The 14,268-nt window shown below is 33.7% G+C and overlaps 1 protein-coding gene across 1 annotated transcript in view; it reads right to left on the bottom strand.

The window, feature by feature from the left end:
• Nucleotides 1-1,470: 1,470 nt before the first annotated feature.
• The window catches only part of LOC106460095 (inactive ubiquitin carboxyl-terminal hydrolase MINDY-4B-like), a 29,914-nt gene continuing 17,116 nt past the window's right edge, over nucleotides 1,471-14,268 (bottom strand). The window contains exons 7-11 of the mRNA XM_022387265.1: nucleotides 12,492-12,639; nucleotides 9,231-9,311; nucleotides 8,811-8,991; nucleotides 2,856-2,922; nucleotides 1,471-2,139 (exon numbers count right to left, since the gene is read on the bottom strand). Coding sequence (XP_022242973.1) covers nucleotides 2,091-2,139; nucleotides 2,856-2,922; nucleotides 8,811-8,991; nucleotides 9,231-9,311; nucleotides 12,492-12,639 — 526 coding nt within the window. The 3' untranslated portion in view covers nucleotides 1,471-2,090. The remainder of the gene's footprint in view (nucleotides 2,140-2,855; nucleotides 2,923-8,810; nucleotides 8,992-9,230; nucleotides 9,312-12,491; nucleotides 12,640-14,268) is intronic.

Here is a 14,268-nt window from a genome sequence, read left to right as displayed (position 1 = left end):
ACGAGGTTTTTCACTCTTTTGTTGGCTGATGTTGTTGTGATGATATTGAGTTAATATTAGCGATATCTAAAATTGCACCTCTTAAATTGGACCCTAAAAATGTTAACCTAAAAATGTGCAAGTGTTTTATTATTAAGTGAAACTAATTATATTTCATAAATTATTATCTCGTAACTAGTGAGACTTTTTTTTCTTATAGTTCACAAAATTCGCACAAAACTGTAACGAAAATAATAATTAAAAGTCAACTTAACCTTAAAGGAATCGCGGTTTTAAATGCAATGAATGAGGTAAATAAAAGCAAAAACATTTCACGTCTTTTAAGAGATAGAACATTGCCTTGTATTTTACAAGTAACGCTGTTCATTTAGAGTGTCATTCTGTCGAGAACAAAGTATGCAATTAATTTAAAGTTGACTCTATACTGAGTCACAATTGTTTTTTTTGGGGGGGTCTATGAAGAAAACATTCTTACAATAAAACACTGTACACATTGATTTGAAAAGAAGAGTGTCACGCTTCTGTAGGCCACATGAATATTTTAGTTTCTAGATATTTAACAGTAATTTTATAGAGCGACTAATACTGATCAAAACAAGAATATTGTAAATTACTTGCTTTAGTGAAATCAAACATTGTATCTTTAACCATAAGAAATAATTGCAACAATACATTTTAAACATTTTTGTAATTTCAAAGCATGTGATATGTAAAATATTACCTCTCCTTCTCGCTTAAAAAGGAACGAAATCAATAGAAACGTTAAACAATAAAACCCATATTTCAGAGCTTTTGGCATCTTTTTAGATTGAGTAAAGCTAATCAGTTTTTTATCCTAATTTTCATAAATCTAAAACAGATATTTCGGCAAGCTATTGGACATTCTTTGTTTCTGGATCGACGTTGAAAGAAGGAATAATGCAAATACTAATCAGAGCAAAACTTCACGTTGTTTTTCTGATTTATAAAACTCGCCAAGCTTGCATTCTTCCAAAGTTTGCTGTTTCGTTGATACCATGGGCCTTTTATTTATTGTTTCCTTACTAGTTAATTATTGAAATAGACCTCACTCAACGTTGCTACATTTAACATTATCACTGATCTGAATATCTTGAGTAATTCAATTTATGATTCTATTTTAAGTGAAAACTTTTTATATGTTTAACTTTAACATTTTTTTAAAAATTAGAGCACATGCTATTCCATCGACAAGTAGTTAATTCATTATACACTGTGTGAACATGTCTTGGCTCACTTTATCAGCTTAAATCATACCTTCTCCCTCTTACTGGTGAGTATCTGTTAGTACGGATTATCAGTAATCAAGGTGCCTAAGGTAAAATAATACAGAAGACATATTTCACTCCACTGAGAAGCAAATATAAGCACTTTACCTTCGCCTATTTTGAAGATAAAGTTTATTGTTGATAATCATTACATTCAGCTTTGTAATAGCATTGATAAGACCATGTGAATATTTCAACAAAAGATATTTACACTTTGAGAATATGCTACTACACAATGGAAATTGTGGTAACTATTATTAATATAAGGGGATACCATCGCTGTTGTTCTCTGTGTTCAGTCTAGTCTGTTTCCTGCGAGAAAAAAAGTAGCAAACTTTACAATTTTAGGAATTTTAACGGATTGATAAGTTTACGAAGGAAACATAATTTAACGGAATATGCAAGCTTAAAAATATCTTTATCTTTTGGTGAAGGAACTATAGAAAAATATTGACCTTTCGTAAAAAAAAAAAGATACATGAGTTACTACGGTTGATTTTCTTTTCTGTTCATAGTAATAGTTGATTTCTGGAATATTTCTTCTGACAAGACCCCCGTATCTCTTTCTAGTCTGATGGTAAGAAAATCTCCTCAATTTGTGTTATAAATATAACAAACTTATCCAGTTGCTGTGTCTGTTGTGTTTAATGATAGCTCAGACTATTTCTAAGTTCATAGTGTATAAGCACTAACTATATACATTTATATTGACAGTAAAATATTATTTAAATTTTCTAATTTTCTCTGCAGTATGATCCACATGGATTCCTTTACATTGCTCACACGGATGCAGTGAAAAGCTGGTTATGCTACAGGTGATGTCCCATTCCAATTAACTGTTGCACCTTGCCATCTGTAACATAATATAATTACATGCTGTAGGCTTCTATTTCGGTGAAATAAGAATTAGATACTTTAAAATTATGCTACGATATAAAGCACAGTTAAAAAGACTAAGTAAATAATATTAAAAAATATTTTAGTACCACACCAGATAAAATTAATTACAAAATACAACAGTTTAAACAATTTCATTAAAACTAAATGGTTAGAATCCCTGCCAACCGTTTCAACACAGCCTAGTATCTCTTTCAGTGACTATATATAGTGTTCTTAGAAATCCATTATTTCATAAATTAGATATTTTTGCAAATACACAACAATGTCACACGAGATTCGATCAATTAGGAGACTGAGGTTAGTTCTAAATACGTATACGAAGATAACAATGCAAAATAGTCTCTATACTAAAAAATAGAATAAATATTAAAAATAAATAAAATAGAATATATTAAATATACAATTAGGAAGACAATGGACCATGTTGAAACGTTTTACAGGGTTTTTTTCAACCGTTTGGTTTTAATGAAATTGTTTTAACCTTTTGTGTTTCAAATTTAGTTTTGTCTTATGTTTCACTTAAAATATTTATAATGCTACGATATACTCTCGGACCCAGCAATAAACAAAATATGCACTGTCAAGGTTCATCTTACAATCACAATAAAGCCTTAATAGTAGCAAATTAAATTCGTGAGGTGACCGGATGTATGAAATAATCTGACTTACTTGGTCAGGATAAGATTCTCCAGTGGAGGGATACCATATTCTTCTTGAGATTTGTTAAATCTGGTATCTGTTGAGGGAAAAACACATTTTTCGAAGTATTAATTCTGTATGTAATAATACTAATTTGTGATAAAAGCAAGCTACCAACTCAGATCAACAGTAAAAATCAAACCAGTAATGAGTATAGTTAATTAAATATAATGTTTTTACGTTCTTATAAAGATGAGGATGTATTTTTCTATCAGTTGGGTACCTTCGTTTTAACGATATTTTCGGCCGTAAACCGATTTACGTTAGTCCTAATTCTATATGCTAAGCTAACAATATATAAACAATTCTATAATAAAAATAGACATATTAAACATTCTAACTAAGAAATGGAATGAAAGAAACATCACAGAAAAAATAACAAATTAAAAATTTATACTTTACAAGTAATTGTTCTAAAATTTATGCAGATTTTAGCGCCCATTTATATAAATGCTTGAACACACGTGATGCTACAAAATGCCTGATTCCTTTTTTCCCCCTGTGAAATACGTGTTTTGTAACAAAACATCGGGAAATGTTCTTGTATATTTGCACACCCAGAGAAGGTAAAACATTTCATTCTATTGCTAAAGTTTAATGTCATGGATAACTAGTGATGTAAAAGGTAAAAATAATTATGTCATTTATAATAAATTAAGAGTATGTTTGTTTGTTTTTATTTGATGAATGACTACCTCTAAAAATAAAAATACTCCTGAAAGGAAAATGTTTGGTATGGCTCCTGCATAGTAAGAACCATTTATTCTTTCTATCTTGGGAAACTTTTAAATTAGTGGCCCAGCTGCCTCGTAGACCTATTAATACAATTAATAGAAAAATAACATAGACCCATTGTCTTTGGAGACACAGAGGTGTTAAAGAGTAAAAGGAAATAACAATTGGACCAATGTCAATGTAATGGCAATCATCCCTGCTACCGTTAAGTTTCAAAATAGTTTTAACTAACATAAAGTACATCACTGGAGAATGTCGGTTCAATGGTGGCCGACAACAACGAGATTCTTATTGCTTGTATAATGTGTTTAAGTTTTCTTTAATTAAACGCTGGTTTAAATATGATTGAAAAAACGTCTCTTCAGGTCATTGGAATTAAGATAATTGTACTTAAACACAAGCAAAAACCAGATACATATTTTTTTATAAAATTAATCAATAAGATTTAACAACCCAATTCTAATTTTAAAACAGTACGATCCATAAGAGTAATAGTAAAACAAAGTTGATTGGATACATATTCAGCAATTTCATAAAACTTGCTGTTGTAGCCAGAATGCATAAAAAACAAACCTAGACTGGTGTATAATTTTAACGAAGAAAATCACATTTTCAAACCCAACGAAGGGATATTAAATTATCATGAGCACTGTTCTCAACCAACCGTTATAAAACTGTTATTATATTACTACTAGGTGGCCAGGTGCGACTTAGTGTTACTATCCCCGTAATGCAAGTCAGAAGATTCATAATTTAGGTGCTGTTGCCATAAAAACGAGCTCCGGACTTCAGAATCGTGACTGCGCGAGTGACGGTCAAATCTCTTTATCCAGTCAGCTAAAAGTAGCCGACGAGTTGGCGGTGAGTGCTGTTGACTACCCATCTTCACTTTAGTCTATAAGTGCAAAAATATGGATTATCGTGCGCAGCGAACTCGTGTGTAGTTTTGTTCGAAAATCTAAATAAAATAAAATAAAACAAACTGGTACTATTATTGATAACCTTCACTGGAGAACAGTCTGTTTTTTTCTTATTCTGTTTTACATCTTGAAATACAATATATTTCATATTTTAAGAAGAAATTCCCAACTGTCTATCAATAGTCACTGCTAATTTTGAATTGATAGACTAGAGGGACGACAACTTCTCAATAGCACCCACCGCCAACTCTTAAAGTACCCTTATCTTACCGAATAGTGGGGGCTCGTTTTTATACTAACGGTACGAGAATCAATAATCCCTGGTGTCAGAGTTCGGACGCGCTGACCACTATTTCTCTACTATCGGGAGCTAGATTTACGAAATGTCTGTATATAGGGTTCCTCGTGTTTCGAAAAAGACCTATTGAGTACAAATTTGAAACACAAAAAAATTCCGCTAAATAAATACTTTTTGGCTCCCCTTTTTAAGTAATTAACTTTAAGATTTAGTATACAACTTCTAATATCTTTATACAAGATTAGTAAAAACTGTTAATTCAAAGAGGGGAATAGGGATCAAAAAGTATAGAACCAAATTGAATCAAAATGCAAAGATTATATTTTCAAGCCTACAAGTAAGGATCCTAAAAAGTAAATAAACAAGGCTGGAAATAGTGCCTACATTATTTTATCAAGCCACAAATCCTTATTTTGACTCCACTAAAATTGATAAGAGCTCTAGATATAGAGTCAAAATAGATATAGTGTCCATTTATGTAGAATATATTTTAAGCTACATACGTGCATATGCGTTCAGTTGAATGTTACATGTTTCTCAACAGTTTACTGCTGCATTGGCTTTTTTCCCCACCCAACCATCACACTGAACTTATTGAAATTAAATAACAATTGTACAACAAAGAATAAACACATATACTGGTATGCAACTACAAAAAACAAAGTGTAAATTTGTTCTCAAAGGACCATCTTTAAAGCAAAGGTTGTATCATCTCAGATTTAATGACCAGCTTCCATCAATGTCATAGCGTAATGTAACAAAAGACGAGCAGCAACAAAGCAATCTCATCAGAACGGAGTAATGTTTTTCTAAAATAATACAACACAGATTAATGCAATGTAAACAGATTCAATAACATGCTTACTTTGTTAGGTCTACATGACATATATATGTATGTTCTTCAACAGCCTGCTGTGCACAAGTCTTTGGTAGAATAAAGCGACACAAATAATGCATGCGAAATAGGCAGCAGCGACACACACTTAGCGTAAGTCATCAATTATCGACAAAATTTACAACCGCTATTTTAACACCAACTATTTAAAAATAGCAATAGCTATATGAAATAGTGCTATACGCAGTGGTAATTAATACTGAATACGATCTCACGATTTCAGCTAAGTATAAGAAATAGTAGAAAGAATCACCACCGTTGTCTGAGTAGTAAAATCTACTATGTTAATCGTCCAGTGTTAAAAAGTTGCGGAAATCAGGAAATTCAGGAACCTTTCACGTGGCAGTTTCCTATTAATGTGCTAGAAAATGTACGAGTTGTAGTTTCCAACTAACGCGCACGCTAGGAAAATATCGGATTTTTCTTTATGGCGGAAAGTAAAGGATTTAGAAAATTTCGCAGCACGATAACATTAAGGAGATCGAATTAAGTTTAAAACTCTTCTCAGTTTTTTGTAGTGATTATATAGTGGAGTCATAGCAGGGATTTGTAGCTTGAGCAAACTGTCAGGATTAGATCTCCAGCCTTGCTTGTTACCTTTTTTGCGATCACTATTTGTAGATTTTAAATTCTCAGTTTTTTTATTATTTTCTATGTTGGCTTTTTTAGTGTACAGCAATGGGCAAATATATGTCTAGAGTAAGATACAACCACTACTAAGCAAGTATAAAATTTTACCAGTAGAAAAGCTTTAAATGAAGCTTCGTGTCTTTTGAAGCAATTATTTACTAAGCCAGATGGCTTTGTGCCTGAAGATTCTTGTAAACGCGCTTAACACGCCTGGAGTACAAAAGCAGCCCTACAGAACATCACACCTGTTATGTATTTATAACCACCTAAATAAACTTTCAGTTGAAAAATAATCAACTTTTCAACAGGTCACATTAAATAGGTTACCTGTCTAGGTTTTGGTGCAAAATTTCCAACCAATTATGCTGTAGGCTTGTGAAACAACAACACCACCAATAATAATAATATGAATTAATGGGCAAAATTTTGATTTTGTCTAGCAATCGTGAAATCACTCATTTTGCTTATTATCAATGTTTGAGTGGTTTTAACTGTTGAAAAGGAAGATTTTGAGTGTTGTGTCAAGATTAGATCTTTTTTTTTTGCCAGAATGTTCTATTAGATTTTTGAGACCCTTTGAGATCCCAATTATGAACCACTATCGCGGCTCATGATGAATGCATTACACTCAATTTACTCCGGATTCAGGTTTTGAATATGAACCATTACAAAACAAAACAAATATATATATATATATACACACCATTACATATAAAACGTAAGCCTGCAATAGTCATATAAGTTTTGATTACATTAATATAGTATTGGGCAAAATGTTTGCATACTGTTTTACATTGATGTTATTGTCTACATGCATGGATTAGTTGCTGAATAAATGCTCGAGCAGTAACAGAGAAGGTAGCATATGATCGGACAAACATGTACGAGTTGTTATTCTGGTCTGTATAAGTTGTTTTGAGCATTTGCTCTTCAACTAGTTTATATAAAAGAGTGCTTTTGGTATAATATTTTTAGAAACAGATTAACGCCTTGTTCAGTCAATTTATCTGTACTTGGTGTAGAGTCATGCCTCGTCACGTGCCAGATGTTATAAAACTTTAAACTGTTCGACTGTCCAGAAATGGTAAGAAGTAAACGGACATTGCTAGAACAGTAAGGTAATCGCCTCCATGTGGTGCTTTAAGAGGCGCTATTGACATTTCCCTGAAGGATACGAAGAGCACTTTTTCACCATGATGAATAGCTGCCCAGACATGTACTGCATTACCTCCTGTGAGAAAGACCGTCTTCCCTCATCTGTTCTCCAGGCAAACAACGAACAAGAATCCTACCATCGGCTTTAACAAGCCGGAAACAGGACTCATCTGTCAGCTGGCATGCTGTCTTCCTCAAGTAACACAATGACAGTGGCGAATTCTGGTTAATATTGGTTTTGCAGGTAGCCCTTCTTGCAAAATAACCTTGTTTTGTCAGTATCCTATTCACTGTCCTTTTAAATACACTAGATTGAATGTGTTCCTACCATTCCTGTCGTAAGGTGTTGCAAGACTTTTTTCGACCTTGACATGTTAACCTGATTAAAACACGATCATCTCTGGCAGTAGTGTTTCGGCGTCTACCAGTAGACTTTCCTGGGTTCTCGATACAGTACACTGGGGGTTGTCACTAGAAAGTGTTGCAACTCAGCTAAGTAGCTGGTTTAGGGTCGTGGTTATCATTTGTCCGGCTCAGTTTTGCCCAACAGTTCTCAATGGGATTGCAATCTGGAGGCTTTACTGGCCGTGGTAATCTTGTAACATCCTCTTGGTCGATATAATCCTGTACAATACGTGAACTGTGGGTAGTGGCATTGTCATCCTGGAACACAAACCTTGCCCTAGCGTATGGCAGAAATGTTGGGATGAAATCACGGTGAATTACACCAATAACCTTATCGACAGTATGCCACGTCGCTTTGTGGAGGTTATTAGAGTACGAGGAGGACCAACCAAATACTGAATATTTAATATGAACTGATATAAAGTTACAGACGCTATTTATAATAATTTGATATTATATTTCGTCATTATAATTGTTTTGGTAAGGTTTTGTTGTGATAGGTGAAATACTGAATTACACATCTTTCTACAGGTGACTGATAAAATTGTTTGCTGTTCTAATAAATCGTTCATTATGTCCACAGAACTTGTCTCATTATACAAATTACATATGTAGATGTTTAATTATTATAACGTGCATTTCTCTGTTTGACAGCGCTAAGTGTATTTTATTCCACAGTAATAATGATGATCTTATTTGTTACAAAAGTTACAAAATATGCAAACATTTTGGCCAAGACTGCAGTTGAACTAATATGCATTCCTTTCTTCATTGAAGAATAAAACTCAACAAAGAAATGACACAAAGGCAGTTTTGTCGATGTCATTTTTTTCTGAAAGTGTTTTCATTGTAATTATTGATTTTTTCATGGCTGTGGCATGTCTTACCTAAACTAATTATAGTGGGTTCAGTGTGATAAGGAGCGCTGTTGAAGTAATGAAGATCAAATCGATGTTCTGCTCGATGATCCCTAGTCAAATCTCTATTTGGGTTAAAGAGGACTCCATATTGATCGTCTACACAGGTAACCCAGATTGGAAAAGTAGGAGTTTTCAGCCTACTCCCAAGCTGGAAATAGAAAAGGTGACACTAAGCTTATTGGTCAATTTCGACGGTAATTTTCTTTTACATAACACTTGTATCAAATCTCTTAGAGACATAATAAAGATATTTACTCACTTACTAGAAGTCTAGGTTCAGAAACAGTTACAACCATTATTGAGATGTAAACTGGCGTTTTAGGTATTTAAATATATTAGTAAACAGTAATGAAGTAAAGAATTATAACACTCTGTAAAAGTTCATACCTGTGAACATAAGTCATCATTTCTTCTCCAAACTAAGAAACCAATTTCACTTCTTCCTGTAATTCCAACTTGAGGCTTAGCCTGATAATAAAACCAATATGATAAAGCTTAAAGAATAACAGATTGTCGATTAGAGTAGGATACAAGGTGGGCAGTAAAGGTTAACTAATAAATTCCACCAGGTAACATAAATCGGTCGTTATTAAAGAATATTAAAGCACATACTCTAAACTGGCCAGTTACAATCTTCTGTACATTACAAAAAGAAAGTTGACCGCTAATATGGATATTTCAAATCATAATGACAATTGGCCAGTTACAGTAGTTTTACGATTATCAAAGCTAGTTAATCACTGTAGATTACAATTCAAATTAATTGCATAAACTAGTTAATGAAAATTAAAAATATTACAAAATATAGCTAAAGTATACTAGAAAGTTCGGGTACACATTCTAATTATTACAAAGCTAACTGTTTTTATTACTATTAAATATAGCAGTCACCGTAAAGACAGTTGTAGGAACTAATATAAGATGATCAGGTTTGTTTGTTTCTAGTTAAGCACAAAGCTAAACAATGGGCTATCTATGCTCTGCCCACCACGGGTTATCGAAACCCGGTTTCTAGCGTTGTAAGTCCGCAAACATACCGCTGTGCCACTGGGGGGGCTAAGTTGATCAGAAAAAGTAAGTTAAGGATTTCTAGAGAACAAACTTCAGCTGATCATTATGATGGAACTGCATCATCTACAAAATACAAAGTAAGCAGAGAATGATTTTACTATTAAAAAAGTTAAATGATCAGCACCAAGAAATATTCAAACAAAAAATCTAAGGTATTGCATTTTATTGTAAAATGTATTCTAAAAGATAGAACAATATTTCGAAGCGAACTTGAATTGTACGTAAACGTACACGACAGATATTATCAACACGATGTGAATTATTATAATGAGCCGGAAATATTTCTATTGAGTTTAAGAAGTGACTCAAATCCCGTTTAAAAACCCTAGCTTATAGGGCTGGTTCTACACTGTCAAAACTAGGCACACTTCATAAAAACAATTAAAAAGACAACCAAAATTTGTCGTACCATAGTCATAACTGATGTTGATTTACACAGTTATGTATTAGTTATCACTTTGAAGTGAATCACAAACTTTAGACTATAAATTTGATAAACTGTGGCTAGACCTAAAAGTAAATATTTCGATGTTTCTATCATGTGGAGAGATAAACATAGGAAGAATGAAAATTAGCCAATTACAGCAGGGAGCTGCAAACTGGCTACAAGTATCTTAAAGTATCGTTAGCAGAACATAGAACTGATTTTCAAACCAACAGCACAGAAGCTTGGACTCCTGAAAAAGAGCAGACTACTGCTATTTCTTGATGCTGACCATAGCCTAAGGGTATCTACTCTGAAACTGAATCAGATGCTCGCACCCACAACTGGACGATCCTCCCAGCGGCTCAGCGATAAGCTTGAGGGCAAATATGCTAAAAATCGGGGATCGTTACCAGTGATAGACACCGCGAAGATAAACTATGGTGTAATGTAAATTTGTGGACACCACATGAGTGTTATAAACAGACCTGTACGTCAGAAACAGACTTCACAAGTCTGGCCTGTGTGATAGAAACAGACTTGACAAGTCTGGCCTGTATGTCAGTAAAAGCCTTCACAAGTCTGGCCTGTATGTCAGATGCCAAGTGAAGAACATTTTATTCACAACAAGGCACAAAACAGCTCACCTACAATAGTACTAAGAACACATCCAGTGAACCAACAACATGTGGAGTGATATTCTTTTTAAAGACGAGTCACGATTCAACCTGCAGGAGGATAACAAGTGTCTATTGATTTGGGAAGAACTTGGAACCATATCTAAACCCATCTTCATGCAGTGTGGTGTGGGCAGGAAAAGAATTGATAAATGTAGTGATCTCTATTTTCTGTAAAGTGGTACCAGTAATGCTAAGTATTATAAGGATCATGTATTACGACCCTTTGTTCTGCCATGTGCTAGTACAATTGGTCCTAACTTGGACGTAATGTAACCTATCACACATCCCCATCACGCTAAACCTGCACACGCATTCATTGAAGACGAAGAGGCTGGTTGAATAAAGTAGCGTGCACGCTCGCTGGATTCCAGTCTTATTATACATGCATTGGATGCTTTTGAGAGATCTGTCACATCCAGTCAAGAGACTTCAAAACAAAATATGATCTTGGAACAGCTCTTTCAGAGGAGTTGTCGACGACATATTTTATACGTGCAACACTGGTATCATGATGGTTCACCATTACACATATTTTATACGTGCAACATTGGTATCATGATGGTTCATCATTACACATATTTTATACGTGCAACATTGGTGTCATGATGGTTCATCATTACACATATTTTATACGTGCAACATTGGTGTCATGATGGTTCATCATTACACATATTTTATACGTGCAACATTGGTGTCATGATGGTTCATCATTACACATATTTTATACGTGCAGCATTGGTGTCATGATGGTTCGTTTGTAGTTAAGCACAAAGCTACACAAAGGGCTATCTGTGGGCTGCTCACTGCGGGTATCGAAACCCAGTTTCTAGTGTTGTAGGTCCACAGACATACCGCTGTGCCACTGGTGGGCGTGTCATGATGGCCTTGGTGTTTGTAGTGACCATACTCCATATTGAAATACATTATCATTAAACAGTAAGTTACTTCTACTAAATTCTCGTTTCCGCGTATAGGCTCAGTTACCAATCAGTTACATTATAGATTAATAACTGATCATTTGATGGTTGATTAGTATAAAAATTGAAGGAGGTGATTACACTGTTTTACATCATTGGTTTTTGCCTTGGCATAGCTAACATATTATAAATTTATCTTATTCTTTGATTTGTTTATACACTTTGTAAGTTAGCTTCATGTCTAGCAATCTACCTTCTTAACTGTCGCAACTTTAAAGACAATAATTACTCTAATTGAAAAGTGATACACCCAGACCTACAAGACGTCATACTTACAGGGGATTGTGAAGCAAGGACGGGTCTAGCAATCTTCACTTTAACAGGTACAGTATATTAATTTTATAAACAAGTTTTTAACTAAGTACAAGTGAAATGCTATCTTGTAACGTTCGAAAAATATGAATGTCTGAAGATCATACATATTTTATATCAAATACAGAGTAACTTGTAGTACTATGCAAAATTTCTCAGATAAAACTTAGCTATTAGAACTCACCACTGTGTCCACATCTCCAAAATGAATCACACCATTATGCAGGAATGGAGTGGCCCGACCAGTGATTAATAAGGTAATGAGAGCTTGACTACATTCTCCTAAAGGTGTCAGCAGCTGGCTGTACTCTCGACCTAAGTCTTCATGTATCCTAAAAACGATAAAAATGCGTTTCCTTATAGTGATACTTACTGATCAATCAATCAAGTTCTATTTCTTATTCTCAGTTGATATGGAAATCTGTATTGTTGAAGTGGAAGCATATTAATTGTTTATGAATCAGTGCAATTTTCTCACAAGTCTAATAGGCTTCGAAATATCAGTTTTAGTAAACTCATAGGCTAGTATTGTTGCTCACATTACCTAGTTTGAACTGGGAAATAAGAAACTAAAATCAAGAATATTGTGACAACTTAGTTCCCGTTTACGCAGCGTTATTTGGCTTTTTTATGTATAAGTTTGAATGGTCACATTAGAGTTGTGATTACAAAACCCACATAGTTCGTTAATGTAGTAAATTGTTCAGAACATACTATTTGAAGTAAATTAGACAAATTATGTAGAGAATTGTGAAAACCGAGTTACAAGTATTTCTTTTCACCTCGGTCGTTTGTAGGTACCAATGTGGTAAACCCACGTGTAATATGTATAAATACAATAATTTGTATACTGTATTTATCTCTTACAATTAGTCAATATATATATATATAGAACCATTCTTGAAGTTTAAATTAACTATTATTATTTGCGCTATCTGACAGAAATGAGGTTGAAAGCCTTATTCTACATGCCATAGCAAACTGATAAAATCTGAAGTTTTGAGCATTTAGAGTGAATGGTGTCATGAACATTAAACTCGGTATTTGTGTTGTAATCATCCTGGTGAGCATTCAGTAATTGTTTCTCCTTAGTAGTGTCAGTTTTGATATCCATAACACACTGATTGAGTCTTAAGTTATATCTACTGTGATTCTGAGTCAATCAGTTAAAAGGTAATTCAGATTTATAGTAGTTTAGCTATAGCAAGATGAAACGTAATTTACAAAAATAATGTTATTTACTCAGCCTGAGTTAAACTCGACGCTAATCATATATATGTATATATGGTTGTCCCTCATGTGATCTGAAATGCAAATGATTGATCATTCATCTTCGAACATACTCTTTTGAAAGAGTTGTTTCCAGGGCCAACTTTAGAGTCTGGAGTTATTTGAAGCGATGTTACATGTCTTATAAGACCTGCCAGGTCTAGAATATCTAGACGTAAATTTGAGTTACGCACGGGTGTGTTATCACCTAATAGCTGATATCAGATCCGATCACACTAGTATATGGCAACATAAAGACTAATAGAACGTAATCCATATAACGTGTGTTACATTAACGGTACCACTTCACAGGATTTAGAAGTCGGTTCATCCACTAATGGTTATGTCTGTCCATACCATAATTTCACCACTGCCAAATACATGACGCTTCTTATGGAAATAGGATAAGATCTAGATATGATTTTTTTTCTAAATCATTTTACACCTTTTATTTGATTACAAGGTAAAATGCGACTCGCATATATAATAAAATTGCATTTTACGTCAGTAGTCCATTACATGTGTTCTCAACGTCATTAATGCGGGTTGTTTCGGGCCTTGCTGTGAGAATAGCAGTAAAATGTGGGATCATTGACAGTATTTTATAGCTTTAATATTTGATTTGCTATAATGTTGTACATTCTGGTTATATTCAAACTGTTTTTGCAATGTATAATTAATCGATTTTTTTA

The sequence above is a fragment of the Limulus polyphemus genome, unplaced genomic scaffold (genome assembly GCF_000517525.1).
Source record: "Limulus polyphemus unplaced genomic scaffold, Limulus_polyphemus-2.1.2 Scaffold32, whole genome shotgun sequence".
Classification (NCBI taxonomy): domain Eukaryota; kingdom Metazoa; phylum Arthropoda; class Merostomata; order Xiphosura; family Limulidae; genus Limulus; species Limulus polyphemus.
Note: the sequence above shows the minus strand (reverse complement) of the source record. Positions and strands in the feature narration are given on the sequence as shown.